Source organism: Equus caballus, chromosome 4 (genome assembly GCF_041296265.1).
Source record: "Equus caballus isolate H_3958 breed thoroughbred chromosome 4, TB-T2T, whole genome shotgun sequence".
Taxonomy (NCBI): Eukaryota; Metazoa; Chordata; class Mammalia; order Perissodactyla; family Equidae; genus Equus; species Equus caballus.
In genome coordinates this window covers 88,347,974-88,361,654 of record NC_091687.1, presented here as the reverse complement: position 1 = coordinate 88,361,654, position 13,681 = coordinate 88,347,974, and the positions used below count along the sequence as shown (strand labels likewise).

The 13,681-nt window shown below is 40.5% G+C and overlaps 1 protein-coding gene and 1 pseudogene across 23 annotated transcripts in view; both read right to left on the bottom strand.

The window, feature by feature from the left end:
* Nucleotides 1–464: 464 nt before the first annotated feature.
* AHCYL2 (adenosylhomocysteinase like 2) overlaps nucleotides 465–13,681 on the bottom strand; it is a 168,807-nt gene continuing 155,590 nt past the window's right edge. For 22 of the 23 annotated variants that reach the window (XM_070265053.1, XM_070265049.1, XM_070265051.1 and 19 more), the window contains 5 exons: nucleotides 7,945–8,043; nucleotides 6,193–6,261; nucleotides 5,991–6,069; nucleotides 4,178–4,298; nucleotides 465–3,526 (listed from right to left, as the gene is read on the bottom strand). In XM_070265053.1, the coding sequence (XP_070121154.1) occupies nucleotides 3,520–3,526; nucleotides 4,178–4,298; nucleotides 5,991–6,069; nucleotides 6,193–6,261; nucleotides 7,945–8,043 (375 nt within the window). In that variant the 3' untranslated portion in view covers nucleotides 465–3,519. Of the gene's footprint in view, nucleotides 3,527–4,177; nucleotides 4,299–5,990; nucleotides 6,070–6,192; nucleotides 6,262–7,944; nucleotides 8,044–8,169; nucleotides 8,302–13,681 lie in introns of all 23 variants that reach the window. The other variant, XR_011437983.1, reaches the window with a different exon arrangement.
* LOC102148992 (ATP synthase subunit g, mitochondrial pseudogene) lies at nucleotides 9,520–12,848 on the bottom strand (annotated as a pseudogene).

Sequence of the window (13,681 nt, the reverse complement as noted above, 5' to 3'; positions counted from 1 at the left end):
CCGATTTAGTCAGGCAAAACCTGACAAATCTCTGCAATTCATTTCTTTCTTCTCTTTGGTTGGATGTAGTCAGGCCCTGGGTTTTGGGTCCTTTGATAGCAAAACATAGCTTCCTGTGCTCTCCAGTTAAGGGCAGCACACAGAGGGCTTGGGGGACCTAAAAACAGGCTTTAGTTTCTCTGCCTTAAACCTATACTTCTCAACTCCCCAGGGTGGTGGTTCTGAGAAAGCAGATTCTTTACCCACATAACTGGTGGGTGGGGGAGTGGGGGATATTTATTAGTGGAATGGCCCACCATGGAATAAGGATCTCAAGGCTAAAGCCACTCAAACATGCCTATTAGCAACTACTTCAGCTTTTCACATCCTTGCCCTGCAGCAGGCTCTTCGGCCTGTTGCCCAGAAACCTCTCTCATCTCTGGATTCCTAGTTAACAGAAGCAAGGAATAATGTCAAGACAAGAATCCATTTTAAGAATATTTTATTTATCTTTTGAGATTACATAGTCATTATTGCTGATCTAACCAATCACTTAGACATAAAGATTTCCAAGAACCTCTCAGAAATGGTGATCCTTAGAGGTTTTATTTCCTTTCAATAAGATGACAATGAGAACTAGATTTATTTATATATATATATATATATGTGTGTATGTATATATATAGTTTAGAACTTGTCCACATATAATTTGCTGGTGTTGCCTATTTTCTTTCCATAATTTTCCTTTATTAAAAAAGCTTAATGCAACAATGCATTTTGATTTCTTTTTTAAAACCATGACACAGTTAGTTAATTTTGAAAAACCACAGGAGCAGCAATTTCAGATCTGTTCAGAGAAAAGCCAAGCAGCAAAAAAGCTTTGCAGGAGTATGTGGCCCTGGGGAGCCGTGCTCATATGGGAGGGTAGGAGGGCAGAAGGAAGGTAGACCAGATCTCTTTTTTTTTTTTTTTACTGAGAAAAAGAAAACTGAGTATTTCCATTAAGAAGGCAAAAAGACCTTGAAAACTAGCACAAATTCATTGTAGAGAAAATGGTAAGTATCCTCACAGGCCAGGGCCACATACAAAGAGATAATCAGTCTTCTTCCTCATGCTTCTAGACACATAGGATGCATCTAAGGTGAGAGCTTAAGGAAAGAAGACACATTTGTTGTGATTCCAAGGATAGAGGGAATAATGACCAAATTCCAACACTAAGGTAGAACCCAAATACTCAGGAGACCTGGGCCTCCTTGTTCTTAATGGTTGATGACACAGGGCCCCCAGAGAGAAAGGAAGAGAGATCATCTGAAACTCAGAGGCAAATACCTCACCATGGGTAGCAACACTGGCAATCTAATCTAGAAGCCCAATGTGGCTCCTTTTTTATTTGGAATAGGTCTCTTCACTATAGCAAGGCAGAATGTGCACTGTCAGGATAAGCACATAGTAAGCTCCATAGAGAGCCAGCCTTTTCTGAGAAGCAGCAGGTTATGATTTTTGGCCTAAGAATGTAATAGGCTAGAGTCTAGAGATCTGCCTAGTAGACTCTGCTCTGGATATAAAATGAGGTACAAAAATCTGAATCTTTTCCTAAAGGAATCCAATTAGTTAATAAAAAAATTAGAACTGGTTAGGCAAAAGAAAGAACTGAGTGGCCTAGCAGAATTTTCAGCATTTATGATCTTCTTCATGAAAGCATATAGCCATGTATATGGCACTTTTCCAGTATTTGCTAAGACATAACATATGGCCTCTGAGTAACCAAACTCTATGGGCTGAGCCTATATACTGTATTGAATGAGGCAAATAACCATTTGCCCAAGGTCCATCTCACTACCTCCAAAAGGAAGGTCACTTCCAGACTAGCTCTGAGGGTATATGTGAAGACCAGGGCAAGTTGAAGAAGGTGGCTGGATGGGAGGAGAATCAGAGTGGGAAGATTACAGTGATCCTGGGTGGTCTGGTGGTTACCTTGAGTCATCTTGGTCTTGACACTTTGAGGCAGACCAGCATACGAAAAAAATGGGAAAACAAACAAACTTGAGAGTGTTAAAGAGGGTTGGCAGGAAGAAAAGGGACTCATTTCATCCAAGATTCCTAGGGCCATTCCAGACTCTAACTCTCAGAGTCAATCTGGTCACAATGGAACCCTTAAGACTAACAGGTCAGTCTCCAAATGAATCCAACTCTCAGGTGGGACATAAAATTTCAGGCTGCTCACATTACTAACTTTTTATAATGTTAGAGTTAAGAAACTACGTGTGAAATATAGAATCCTAAGATGGAAGAGGCCAGAACATAAAAACATATACCAGCAGAGAGGAAAGCCCAAAGACTAAATTGCAGAGACATTAGATCTGAGTTTCATTAATGGCAATGGCCAAAGGAATGAATGTCTAATGAGGTTCAAACTAGTTAAACTAGCTTTGATCATCTGGACACAGTTTACACTGTCATCTCTGTACAGCTTAGCCAGTTAAGCTGCAAAGCCCCTTCCCAGGAGACAGATAAATACATTCCTCTTCTTTAGAGTGTCAAGCTGTGGACCTGAAAGATCTGTCCCATTTCCGAAGCCCTACTGCCCCAAATCCTTTGGAAAGTATATCTTTCCCTGCTCAGTTTCAGAAGTAGTTGTAGGCAATAAGAGGAAGTTTCAGGAAGCAATGTTTCACAATAAGTCCTCCTTTTCTGAGGCAGTTCCAATCTGGAGGGAGCTTCCTGGGGAACTATCCAGTTAAATGACAAAGAAGTAAAACTACGGGCCAAAGTGGGGTTGGCCCCCACTTCCTGAGTAGAAGTTAGTTGGGTTAGAAAGACAGCAAAACAAATGCCTGACAAACACCAGAGCTGCTTAGGAAACAACAGAGGCACAATTCCTCTTGGAACCAGAAAGTGTTAAAATAGACATAAATATTTAAGGAGAAGAAAGGAATCCTGGGTAAAGAAAGAGACTCCCAGTAAGCACAAGCACAGCCAAGTTCTTGGTGTAGCTTGCCAAAATCAAAACACTCCTTCCTTCCTAGCCATTTTATAAAGAAGGCAGTGATAGTGATGGTCAAGGCTGGGAACCCAGGCCATGTAAATTTAGTAACTTCCAAAAGGCCTCACCTGTGGAAGGGCCAAAGCTGAGAAAGGCAGCAGATGCTGAAAATTTATTCCAGAAAACCCCAAGGAACAAGGAATCTGGAATCCCTGAACTAACTCCTGAGCTTGGACAAGAGAAAAATGACCATTGCTGAGGATTCAGAGTCAATGGGGAATGTGCAAAAGATGCACTGGGAATTGTTACCCCATTTCTTTCCTTCTTCAGCCTGTCCTCTGTGGCTCTCACAGCCCTCAGAGCAGTAACCACACTCTGGGCCAAGGTGACAGGCACAGGATTCTAGATTTTAATAAATAAATAACCTAACATATAGAGTGAGCACGGCAGGCAGCTGATTAGAGAAGCAGCTTGCTGGGTTCTTTCCCGTATAGGAGTGGAGAAAAGACTTGAGAGTTCTATTCCTTAAAACTTCTTCTGGCTTGAGGTACAGGAACTTAATACCTGGAGGGAAAAAGAAAGACGAGACTGTGATGTTATCAGCTTGTGGGGATGCTGGGACACGAAGGGCCTGCCTAAAGGTGTAACAGGCAGGCAGGGACTTTACTGGAGTGTACGGTGAGGGTAGATAGTTGTGATGCTTTTTCACATCAGTGAAAAAGGCCAGTATTTCTTCATAAAGGGGTAATAATCATTATCAAGAGGGTGAAATGGAGGGGCTGACCCCGTGGCTGAGTGGTTAAGTTCGTGCGCTCCACTGCAGGCAGCCCAGTGTTTTGTTGGTTTGAATCCTGGGCGTGGACATGGTACTGCTCATCAAACCACGCCGAGGCAGCGTCCCACATGCCAAAACTAGAAGGACCCACAATGAAGAATATACAACTATGTACCGGGGGGCTTTGGGGAGAAAAAGGAAAAAAAATAAAATCTTTAAAAAAAAAAAAAGAGGGTGAAATGGAGAAAGGCAAATTCAGGAAGGGAATACTACTTAATATCTGGAGAAGGTCTCAAGGAGTCCTTTGGGTGTGGTAGTGAGGGGGAGAGGGTTTAGTTTTCTGAGTTCATGTAAATATGGTGATGGATGCAAAGACCAATTCCAGTGCAGGAAGCTCTTCACTACCCAGCCTTCCCTATTTTCTGAGGAGCCCAAAGCACCTGTAGTAATTAGGCTTGAAGGGCCCATTCTTGTTGAGTCCCAGATACTTGGCCTGTTCATCTGTCAGCTCTGTCAGGTGGGCATCAAAGGTGGGCAGGTGTAGGCTCGCCACATACTCATCTGGAACAGACCACAGAAGTCCTGCTATAAGCATTCATGCCTCTTGCCTGGCTATTCTTTCCAGGCTAGGCCTTAAAAAGTCAGAAGACGCCATCCAATTCTTGGAGGTAAATGAAAAATGCTCAACTTTTGCCTATTGGTCCTCAATTCTGAGGAATGGTTGCTTGAGCCTCAAGCCCAGTGCTTTTCAAAGCCATAACATTTCTTCCTCACAAGCCGTTTCAGCCTTGAACCTTTCCTTCTCTTTAGAAAGGTGAGGGAGAAATGAAAGAAGCAATAAGCCTTAGAGTCTAAACGAAAGGATGGGACAGCAGGAGGACTAAAAGATGGGAAGTTCCAGCATTGGTTCTGCCTTGGCCTCTATGCTTGGGGTCACTCAGAAAAACTAACACCTTGGGAAATCTGAAAGAAATGACTAACAAGGATATTACACCATTTGTTTGGCTTTTAGTACCTCAGTTCTTACGGGTTTCTGTTTACATTCTCTTACCTGAATATATACTACTTATTCAGAATTTTATGTTATTTCCTATGTATTTGTTTGCTTTCCCTAACTTCATTATACATCCAGTCAGAATACGCACTGTTCTATTTCTTTTACATCCTTCCAAAGGATATATTAAAGGGAAAATAAGTCAATTTCTAATAGTTGCTATGCATCTAGTGCTAAAGCAAAACAAAATCAGAAGGTGATTTATTCCCTGATCTTTGCCTCAGGAGTTTACAAATGCCCTGTATCAGTTCAGGTGCTGGAGGCAGGTTCTTTAAAAATTTAAGATAGTTTAATGTTTCTCTTATCAGCCAGCCCTGGTGGTGTGGTGGTTCAGATTCGGCGCTCTCATCACCATGGCCTGATTTCATTTCTCAGGCAGGGACCCACACCACTCAACTGTCGGTTGTTGTACTGTGGCAGCTGTGTGTTGCTAGGATGCTGGAAGCCATGATGCTGGTATTTCAAATACCAGCAGGGTCACCCATGGTAGACAGGTTTCAGTGGGGTTTCCAGACTAAGACAGACTAGAAAGAAGGCCCTGGCCACCCACTTGAAAAAACTGGCCATGAAAACGCTATGAACAGCAGCAGAACATTATCTGATATAGCACTGGAAGATGAGAGGATGGTGCAAAAAGAGAGAAAAGCGTTCTGCTCTGCTGTACACAGGGTCACTAGGAGTCAGAATCTACTCCATGGCACTAACAACAAAATGTTTCTCTTATACAAAACACCCATATAACTAAACTTTCAAAAGAAGCTAGTCAGAGTCTTTCTTTGGCCTGAAACAATGGGGTCAGAGTTAGAAGATGCAGTCTTGCCTGGTCTGAGAAAAGTTTGGTAGGGGCTATTTAGCAGCCTAGAGTTAGATGTCACAAGGTAGGAAATGATTCCTGTCTGTCGGGAGAAGACTTTTTTCTCCTTTGAGATTCTTGCATACAAGATACTTTAAGAGAGAAAATCCTTAAAATTCACAGGCAGGTAAACTAAATCACAGCAAAATGTCATGACTTCACAAAAGCAACCCATGTGGAAAACTTGATAAATCAACTGGGAATGGAACCTAGGAATCTTAGCCACTACTTTACAAGATAAAGACATCTTTTTCTTTCCATAAGAAATATAATGCCCCTAAACTTCATTTAGCCTCTAACTCTGAACTACTTTGGTAAGGATGGTCATGGAAGAATGCATGCTTACCCATTTTCTTGGGCAACAGGTAGACATCCTGCTTATAGCGACCCTCAGGAGCATTGTAAAGCTCTATCAAGGCAAGAGCCTAGAAAAGCAGAGAGATGGATGCTGACATGCCATTCACAGCAGTCTACCCCATTATCAGGTGAAACCCTGATGGTCTAATGACCCTCTCGAGCCCACTGCTTTCCCATTCTGGAGGGCTTACCTGAGTAGTAGCAGTGATTGAGAGCACAAATGTAGGCACTGTGGAGCAGCTTAGGTTCAGCAGACGGCCCTAGAGAGGAAGAGTTAAGACACAAATGGGTTAGGACAAAGACTGGCCTTTGAGAAATGAGGGAAGAGCCCAACTGCCATTTTCCAAACACTTTCCAACTAACATTGATGGAAAAGTAGGTGTTCAATTAATAGGAATTAATTGATTGACATTTAAGTGAAAATATATTCTTGAAAAATTTGATTAAGGTAATAATATAAAAGATCTCTGGGATTATGTAAAAAGGAACAGAGACATGTGATACTGAGGCTTATGCCAAGGAAGGATATATTTCTCCTCAATTTTATACTTTCTACTGCAGAACACCTTCCTTCTGAGGTATCAGCATTTCTTTGAAAGACTGTCCTAAACAAGGATCTAGTCAAATCCAAGGACAATCTCTCCAGATTGTGAGGGGAGATATTTTTGGACTTAGGAAGCTGTGATGACTTCTCTGCTTCCTCCTCAATTTGGTTCTTCTGAATTCAGGGATAGCCTTTTATTTCTAGTGGGTGCTTCAGAAAGTACAAGAACTAGAAACTATCTCCAATGCCATCCTTTCCTACTTTGTTTTCTAGGAAGCTTGACTACCTTTTTTGCTCAACCATAGTAGCCAAAAACAACTGTGGTCTGTGGTGCTTGCTTTTTTCACCAGTGTTACTAGATGGGACCTCCCAAGGCAACTAGAAATAAGTCACCAGATAGCTGGCTGACATCAAAGCAATTAATGAATATTTAGCAACGTGTCCATCCCCTCCTCGTACACACTACTTTCTTGTGAAGAAATAATTCACTTCCTTTACAGATGCCCTAAAGTACTTGAGAAGGTGAGATAAGGTGAGGAAAGGTGAAGAGAACAGTAAGATACTCAAACATAAATTTAAGGGCCCCTAGATGAACAGTACATCTTTTACTTTTCATATTTCCTTAATTAAAAAAAAAAAAAAGGAAAGAAAGCTGCCTGAAAATCAAAACGCCAGAAAAGTATTATTATTGTCCTTTTTATTTTGGTATCTTTTCTTGAAGAAGAGAAAGTGTCAAGGTAAGAACAGGGGGCATCATTATAGCTGTGAGGAATCTAGGGCTAGGGAAGAGAAGCTTTCAAGAAAGGGAAAGTGGCTAAACATTGACTTGGAAGGCTAAGTGGAATGAAAGTCAAGAGTTAATTCTGAGCTAGAAGACGCCAGGATGGGGAAATAGCGACCACACAATCAATATACAGCGAGGTACCTACTACATGTCTGGCTCAATTCAGGGGAATGGACACTCAAAAACAGGAAACCTATCAGCAAAGACATGACCTTCCTAGAGCTTGCCTAAGATAGTCTTAGTTACAGTCAGGAATATCTACTTTGTGCTTACTGATTAAGCCATCCCACAAATGACATTATCTCTTTGTAAGCATCACTCAAAATGGCATTGGTTCTATCCATTAATTCCTTCCACAGTAATAGTCATTATCTGACTCAAGCTGTAGAATGACATGGAGAGACAGGATAATTGGTGAAAAGTGGGGAACCAAAATAGTTTCTTAATTGCTGAATGAAAAAACCTTTCACAGTTAGATGTAAAATCCATTGGAAAAGTATTTAAACTTGTGCTCGAGAGGAGTTGAAAGTATAAGAGGACATGAGGCGGAAGGGACTTGGGTATTCCGGTCTCTCCTGTCAGGGGTAAATCTCTCTTACCAGCCTCAGGTCTTACCTCTGCCAGCAATACTATCCTCTTGCCATCAGGCCATATTACATGGTCAACCTGGGATCTCACTCGCTCCCAGGTCAGTTCTGGTGTCCGTAGACTCGCCTGGAATACATACAGCAAGCACATCATCAGCCATGCCAAGTCCCACTTTGTGGATGGAAAGATGTTGAACGGAGCCATTTCAAACAGCAAGTTGAAAGGAGCAATCAACATGCCAGATAAGAATACCTGTCCTGGGTTGTTTAGGACTGTTCCATTTCAGGGAATTTAATCTTAGGCCCAGCCAGGGAGGGATCACTCAGGTTGTCATTCCACAACATATACTGTACGCCCACTCTCTGCTGAGCACAGTAAAAGGTGCTATGGGAAATACAAAAGAAACCAAAGGCATGGTTTCTGCCTTCAAAAAGCTCATACTTTAGTTGGGGACACAAAACAATACATATGTGATGGGAAAAAAAGCCTTTAAAATACTTACAAAGCAACATGCAAATAAGTGCAAATTAATACAGTGCAAACTGAATACGTAAGTGCTGAAGACACAGAGAAAAGGAGGAGCAGAGCTGAGTGAGATTAGTTAGAGAAGGCTGAATGTCCTAAACATAGCATGCTGGGGCCCAAGGTTCTGCCCTCATGTCCCATTGTCCCAGGTTCCACCTTCTCAATGATGGTGGTTCACCCTAAAGTTACAGAAGCTTTGTGACCTAAGTGCAAATGTGAGGTAGTCTTTAGAGGAATGCTTAACGGTAGAGTAAAGCTCCCAGTGGCTCACCCTCCTTCCATTTCTGTATATTGTATATTCCGAGAACAAGAGAAGAAATGTTAAGTTTATTAACAGCAGCAATCAAATAACAGTCACAGGGTTTAGACTTAAGGCAGTAACTTCCTTCTTCCAACAGGCAATGCCTAAAATAGAAAGGGAGTCTGCCTTCTAAGACCACCCATTGGCTCAAGTTAGTAAAACTGAGAAGTTCTGCCAAATAGTAGATTTCAGACAAATCAAGAGAAACATTTTAGTTACACAATAATCATTTACTAAGTACATACTATATTCCAGACATTGTAGTAAAGAACACTGCTATACATAAGACTGTGGACTGCTCTACTAGACTGTGAGCTTTTTATGGACAAGGACTGTATCTTCTTTTCATTACCAATCTAATGGGAAAGATAGACATAATTATATTTCCATATATTCCACACTGTATCATTGGTCTGGACCATTTCTTTATTAGGTATACAGGAAAGACAAAATTTTTTAAGATGTCAAGTTTCATAAATTGGTTCAACCTTTCTAGAGGGCATTTTAGAAGTAGCTAACAAAATTTTATATGTACCTAATTTTTGACCAATCATTTTTACTTTTAGGGCTCTATCCTATAGAAACACTTGCTCAAGCTCAGAAATATAAGTGCCCAAGCATGTTCAATCCAGCATTATCTGTAACAGCAAAAAAATGTAAATCAACAAGGGAATAGCTAAATAAATTAGGATAATTACACACAATGGAATATTATGCAACTCTAAAAAAAGATCTATATGTGTTAACGTGGAAACCAATCATTATTGTTAAGTGAAAAAATCAAGTTGCAGAACAATATACAATAACCTCAATTTTGTAAATTTTTTTGACACATCATCTTATTTTATTCAAATACCAGTATGATCACACATGGTCCAAGAACACTCAAATAATAAACCCAATAAAAACAGATGTTAAAGATCGGTCTTCAAATATTATAGCCAATGATGCCTCATTTCCCTATGATCTCACCAACACAAAACCACAACCACACCTCAGTAGCCATCAAAACATTCAGCAGACCTTCCTTAACTGTGAGCTCTTTAAAGCTACCAGTTTGAGCACTACTGACTATTCTTTTCAAGCTCTGAATAGCTGTAGGGATCTCAGCAGGAATTGGAGGAACCGCTCCCGTTGGCATAGTGACAAAATGTGGCCAAATGGCGGCATCAGTAAGTCATAGCAGCATTTTACCAGTGCTGTAGCCTTCTCCAAAAGGTTACAAACTGGGTCACGGTTCTAGGATGGAAAGTCTGTCACCTTGAACAGCAGACTTATAAATTTTTTACTTCTTACTTTAAATACATTTATATTGATTAAAATTTTTAACTAAGCAAGTATTACTTTAAGATTCAAATTTTAAAAACAAATTTTATAAATAATTACTGTAAATAGAATTAAAAAGAATTTAAGCAAACAGACCATTTTGGGAAGTTAAGCATATAGAAGGTAAATCCCTAAGACTTTAGAAATGTCACCACAGAGGGCAATAACCACATAGAGTCGAGAGATACTCCTTGGTGACACTGGCATTTTTTTTATTGAGATGATGGGACTTTAAAGTATTTGAAGTTCTGGGTGTCTCACAAGCCTAATCTTCCAGAGGACAAGGATTCTTGGTGATTGGGAGTCAAGAGCGAACACCATGATAACAAGAGACTCCTGTCTTAGGAAGTATTCCATGGGAAAAAAGATTTGGTGGAATCAAGGAAAGGACACTTCTTATGAACATCATAAAATGATCAGTGCTTAGGAGAGGCAGTTTACCAGGGCACTGGAATGGCTACGATGCAAGCAAAAGACCTGAGGGTCAGTTTAAAATAGGTTTGAAGAGAAATTCGATTAAATTATCTCTAGCACTGTCCAGGCAGCCCAAATAACCTATTAAAGTCTATTTGAGGTGCCAGCCCAGTGGTGTAGTGGTTGAGTTCGACACACTCCACTTCAGCAACGTGGGTTTGGATCCCGGGCACAGACTTACACCTACTCATCAGCCATGCCGTGGTGGCAACCCACATGCAGAATAGAGGAAGAAGGGCACATATGGTAGCTCAGGACCACTCTTCCTTCAAGCAAAAAGAGGAAGATTGGCAACAGGTGTTAGCTCAGGGCCAGTCTTCCTCACCCCACTCCCCTTCCCCCCAAAAAGTCTCTTTGGCAGTTAGACTCCTCAAGAGAAGGGTTTCCTATGGCCAGCATAGTTTTACAGGGATTTCTCTTAAAGACATCCAGTTGTCTTTTCTGTGGATTTACAAGCACTAAGCAATCTACCAGGAAAAAGGTTCCCTATGCAGGTTACCTTCCCAAAATAGGTGTACATCCCACTGTAAATTAGCCAGTTATTATACTTGCACAAATAGGTATTATTTGATTTTGAACAGTGCACATAAGTTTTTTTCAGGGAAAAGAACTGTGGTTCCAGTCCCGCAAAATACTGTCAATAGCAAGTCTCAGGTTGTAATTCTTTGGCTGGCAAAAACTTTTAAAGCATGTGTACATAATGGTTTAACCACTTGAATTGTGAAGCTTACAATCATTCAGGCTGTCTATCTGATGCATATGGGTAAGCAGGTCTGTTTTCAAGAGAAAGGAAATATGTGAGAAAAAGACATGGCCAAAGGGCAGCTAAGAGCACAATCCCTATCACAGCTTCCCTAAGTATTCACAGCATTAATAGTTCTCAGAAAAAAATGCAGCTTTCTAAATGACCAACTCTTTTGATGAGCTATTCCTTCCTAAAAATGCAGCAGTCAACATCTCAGGGTCAGGTGAAACTATAAATTCCTACCAAAAAACCCCACCAAATTTTAGATTACTTAAAATATCTGGCTAAAAACTTATGGAATCATTCTCCTTTGCAGTTCCACTGAGTAGACTTATAGTGATTCTCCTCTCTTTCTCACACTCTGCATCCAATCCTTTGAGCAAATCCCATTAGTTACAACCTTCACAATACAGTATAGCACTTCTTATCACCTCCATTGCTTACCCATCTAATCCAACCTACCACCTTCTATCACTGGAAATACTGAAAGAGCCTCCTGTTGTCCTTATGACTACTCAAGCTCCAAAAGTGTCTTCTTTATACAACAGCTAGAGTAATCTTTTAAAACATATGTCAGATTTTGTCAGCCACATGCTCAAAACCTTCCAATGGCTTGCCTGTATCGAGAATAAAATCTAAAGTCCTTACCATCACTTACAAAACTCTATATAACCCACTACCTCTTTGAGCTGCCTCATCCTCATGCCCTTGCCCATCCTGTTCTTGCCACAATGGCATCTTTTCTGTTTCTCAAACACATTATGCACGTTTCTACCTAGGATCTTTTACCTTTTACCATTCTCTCTGAATAGAATGCTCAGATGGCTTGCTCCTTCAATTCATTCAGGTTTTTGTTCAAATGTTATCTCCTTCAAAGACACCTTCCCTGATCACCCTAACTAAAATAACATCCTCAAGTCCTCACCTTGCTGTTTTTCTTCAATACTAGGCACTAACTGACAATAACTATTTGGTTATTGTTTGTCTCCCACACTCGAATATAAGCTCAGGAGAGCAGGCATATTGTTCACTGCTCTTTCTTCAGCCAATTAGCACTCGGCACAGAGCAGAGCAAGTATTCAATACAATTAGGCTAAATAGTGAATGAACATTCTGGTTTCAATAATTAGTTGAGTTTGCTATTTCCTTAAATTTCATTTTACATGCCCTGTGACACTATCATCAAAGGCTGAGTAATTTAACTTTTCCAAAGCCCTTCTAAGCGTCTCCCTTTATGGACCATTTAGTGTAGTCATATACCTTCTACTAAGAAGAACACAAAGACGTTTGAGAGACGGCCTCTTGGCTAGTACCAGCAGCAGATACTGGGGGTATCTAGCAATACCTGCAAAACTAGGTCTAGTCTCAACACAGCAGCCAGGGTGATCCTTTTAAAATAAAAGTTATCCTTTTAAAACAGAAGTTAGATTGTTATAAATCCTACACAGGCTCCCTATTTTTCTCAGAACATAATCAGGAGTTCTTACAATGGCCTATGAGGCCACATAAGATCTGACCCATTACCTCTCTGACCTCATCTTCCACTCCTCCCTGTCCCATGCTCATTCTGCTCCAACCACGCTGCCCTCATTGTTGATCCTCAAACGGACTAGGCACACCCCCACCTTTGAGCATTTGCTCCAGCTGTTCTCTCATCTTGAAATGCTCTTTACCTAAAAATCCACATGGCTAATTCCTTTAGGTCTGCTCAAACATTACCTTCTTCATGAAGCTTATACCTTGATCTCTCTACTTAAAATTACAACCCAGAACTCTTGATTCCCCTTACCATGCTCTGCTGCTTCTTTTTGCTAAAGTGCTTTCACCTTCTAACAAAAGAAGTAAATTTTACTATTATTATGCTTATTGTCTTTCTTTTCATTAAAATGTAAGCTCCATGAGGGCAGGAATTTTTGCCTGTTTTGTGCAGTGACGCCAAGCATCCAGAACTGCACCTGGCATATAACAATCACACAATAAATACTTATGATTGAAGGTAAAGACTCTCCTGGCTTTTATCCTGAGAGATTACTTATGTCTGGGCTGCCTTTGGAGGAGAGATTACCATCACAATTTGAAGTTAATCTAGAAAGTATGAGGAGATAATAGTACAACATACAGGCAAACAAAACAAAAACCGAACTAGAAATCAAAAAACCTGGATTCTGTGCTCCAATTTTATTTTTGAATCAATGGATATGACTGAACAATGTACTTGACTTCTTAGTTTCCCAACTGAAAATCAGGAATAAGAGTAATGCCTTGTGGGGTGGTCAAGAGGGTGAAATGAGATAAAGTAAAAATGTGAAAATTACATGATTGCATTTGGAATTATTTTTATTTTAGAGTTTCTTGAGGGTTTAGGAGGGAAAATTCCTTCCCCTTTCCCTTAC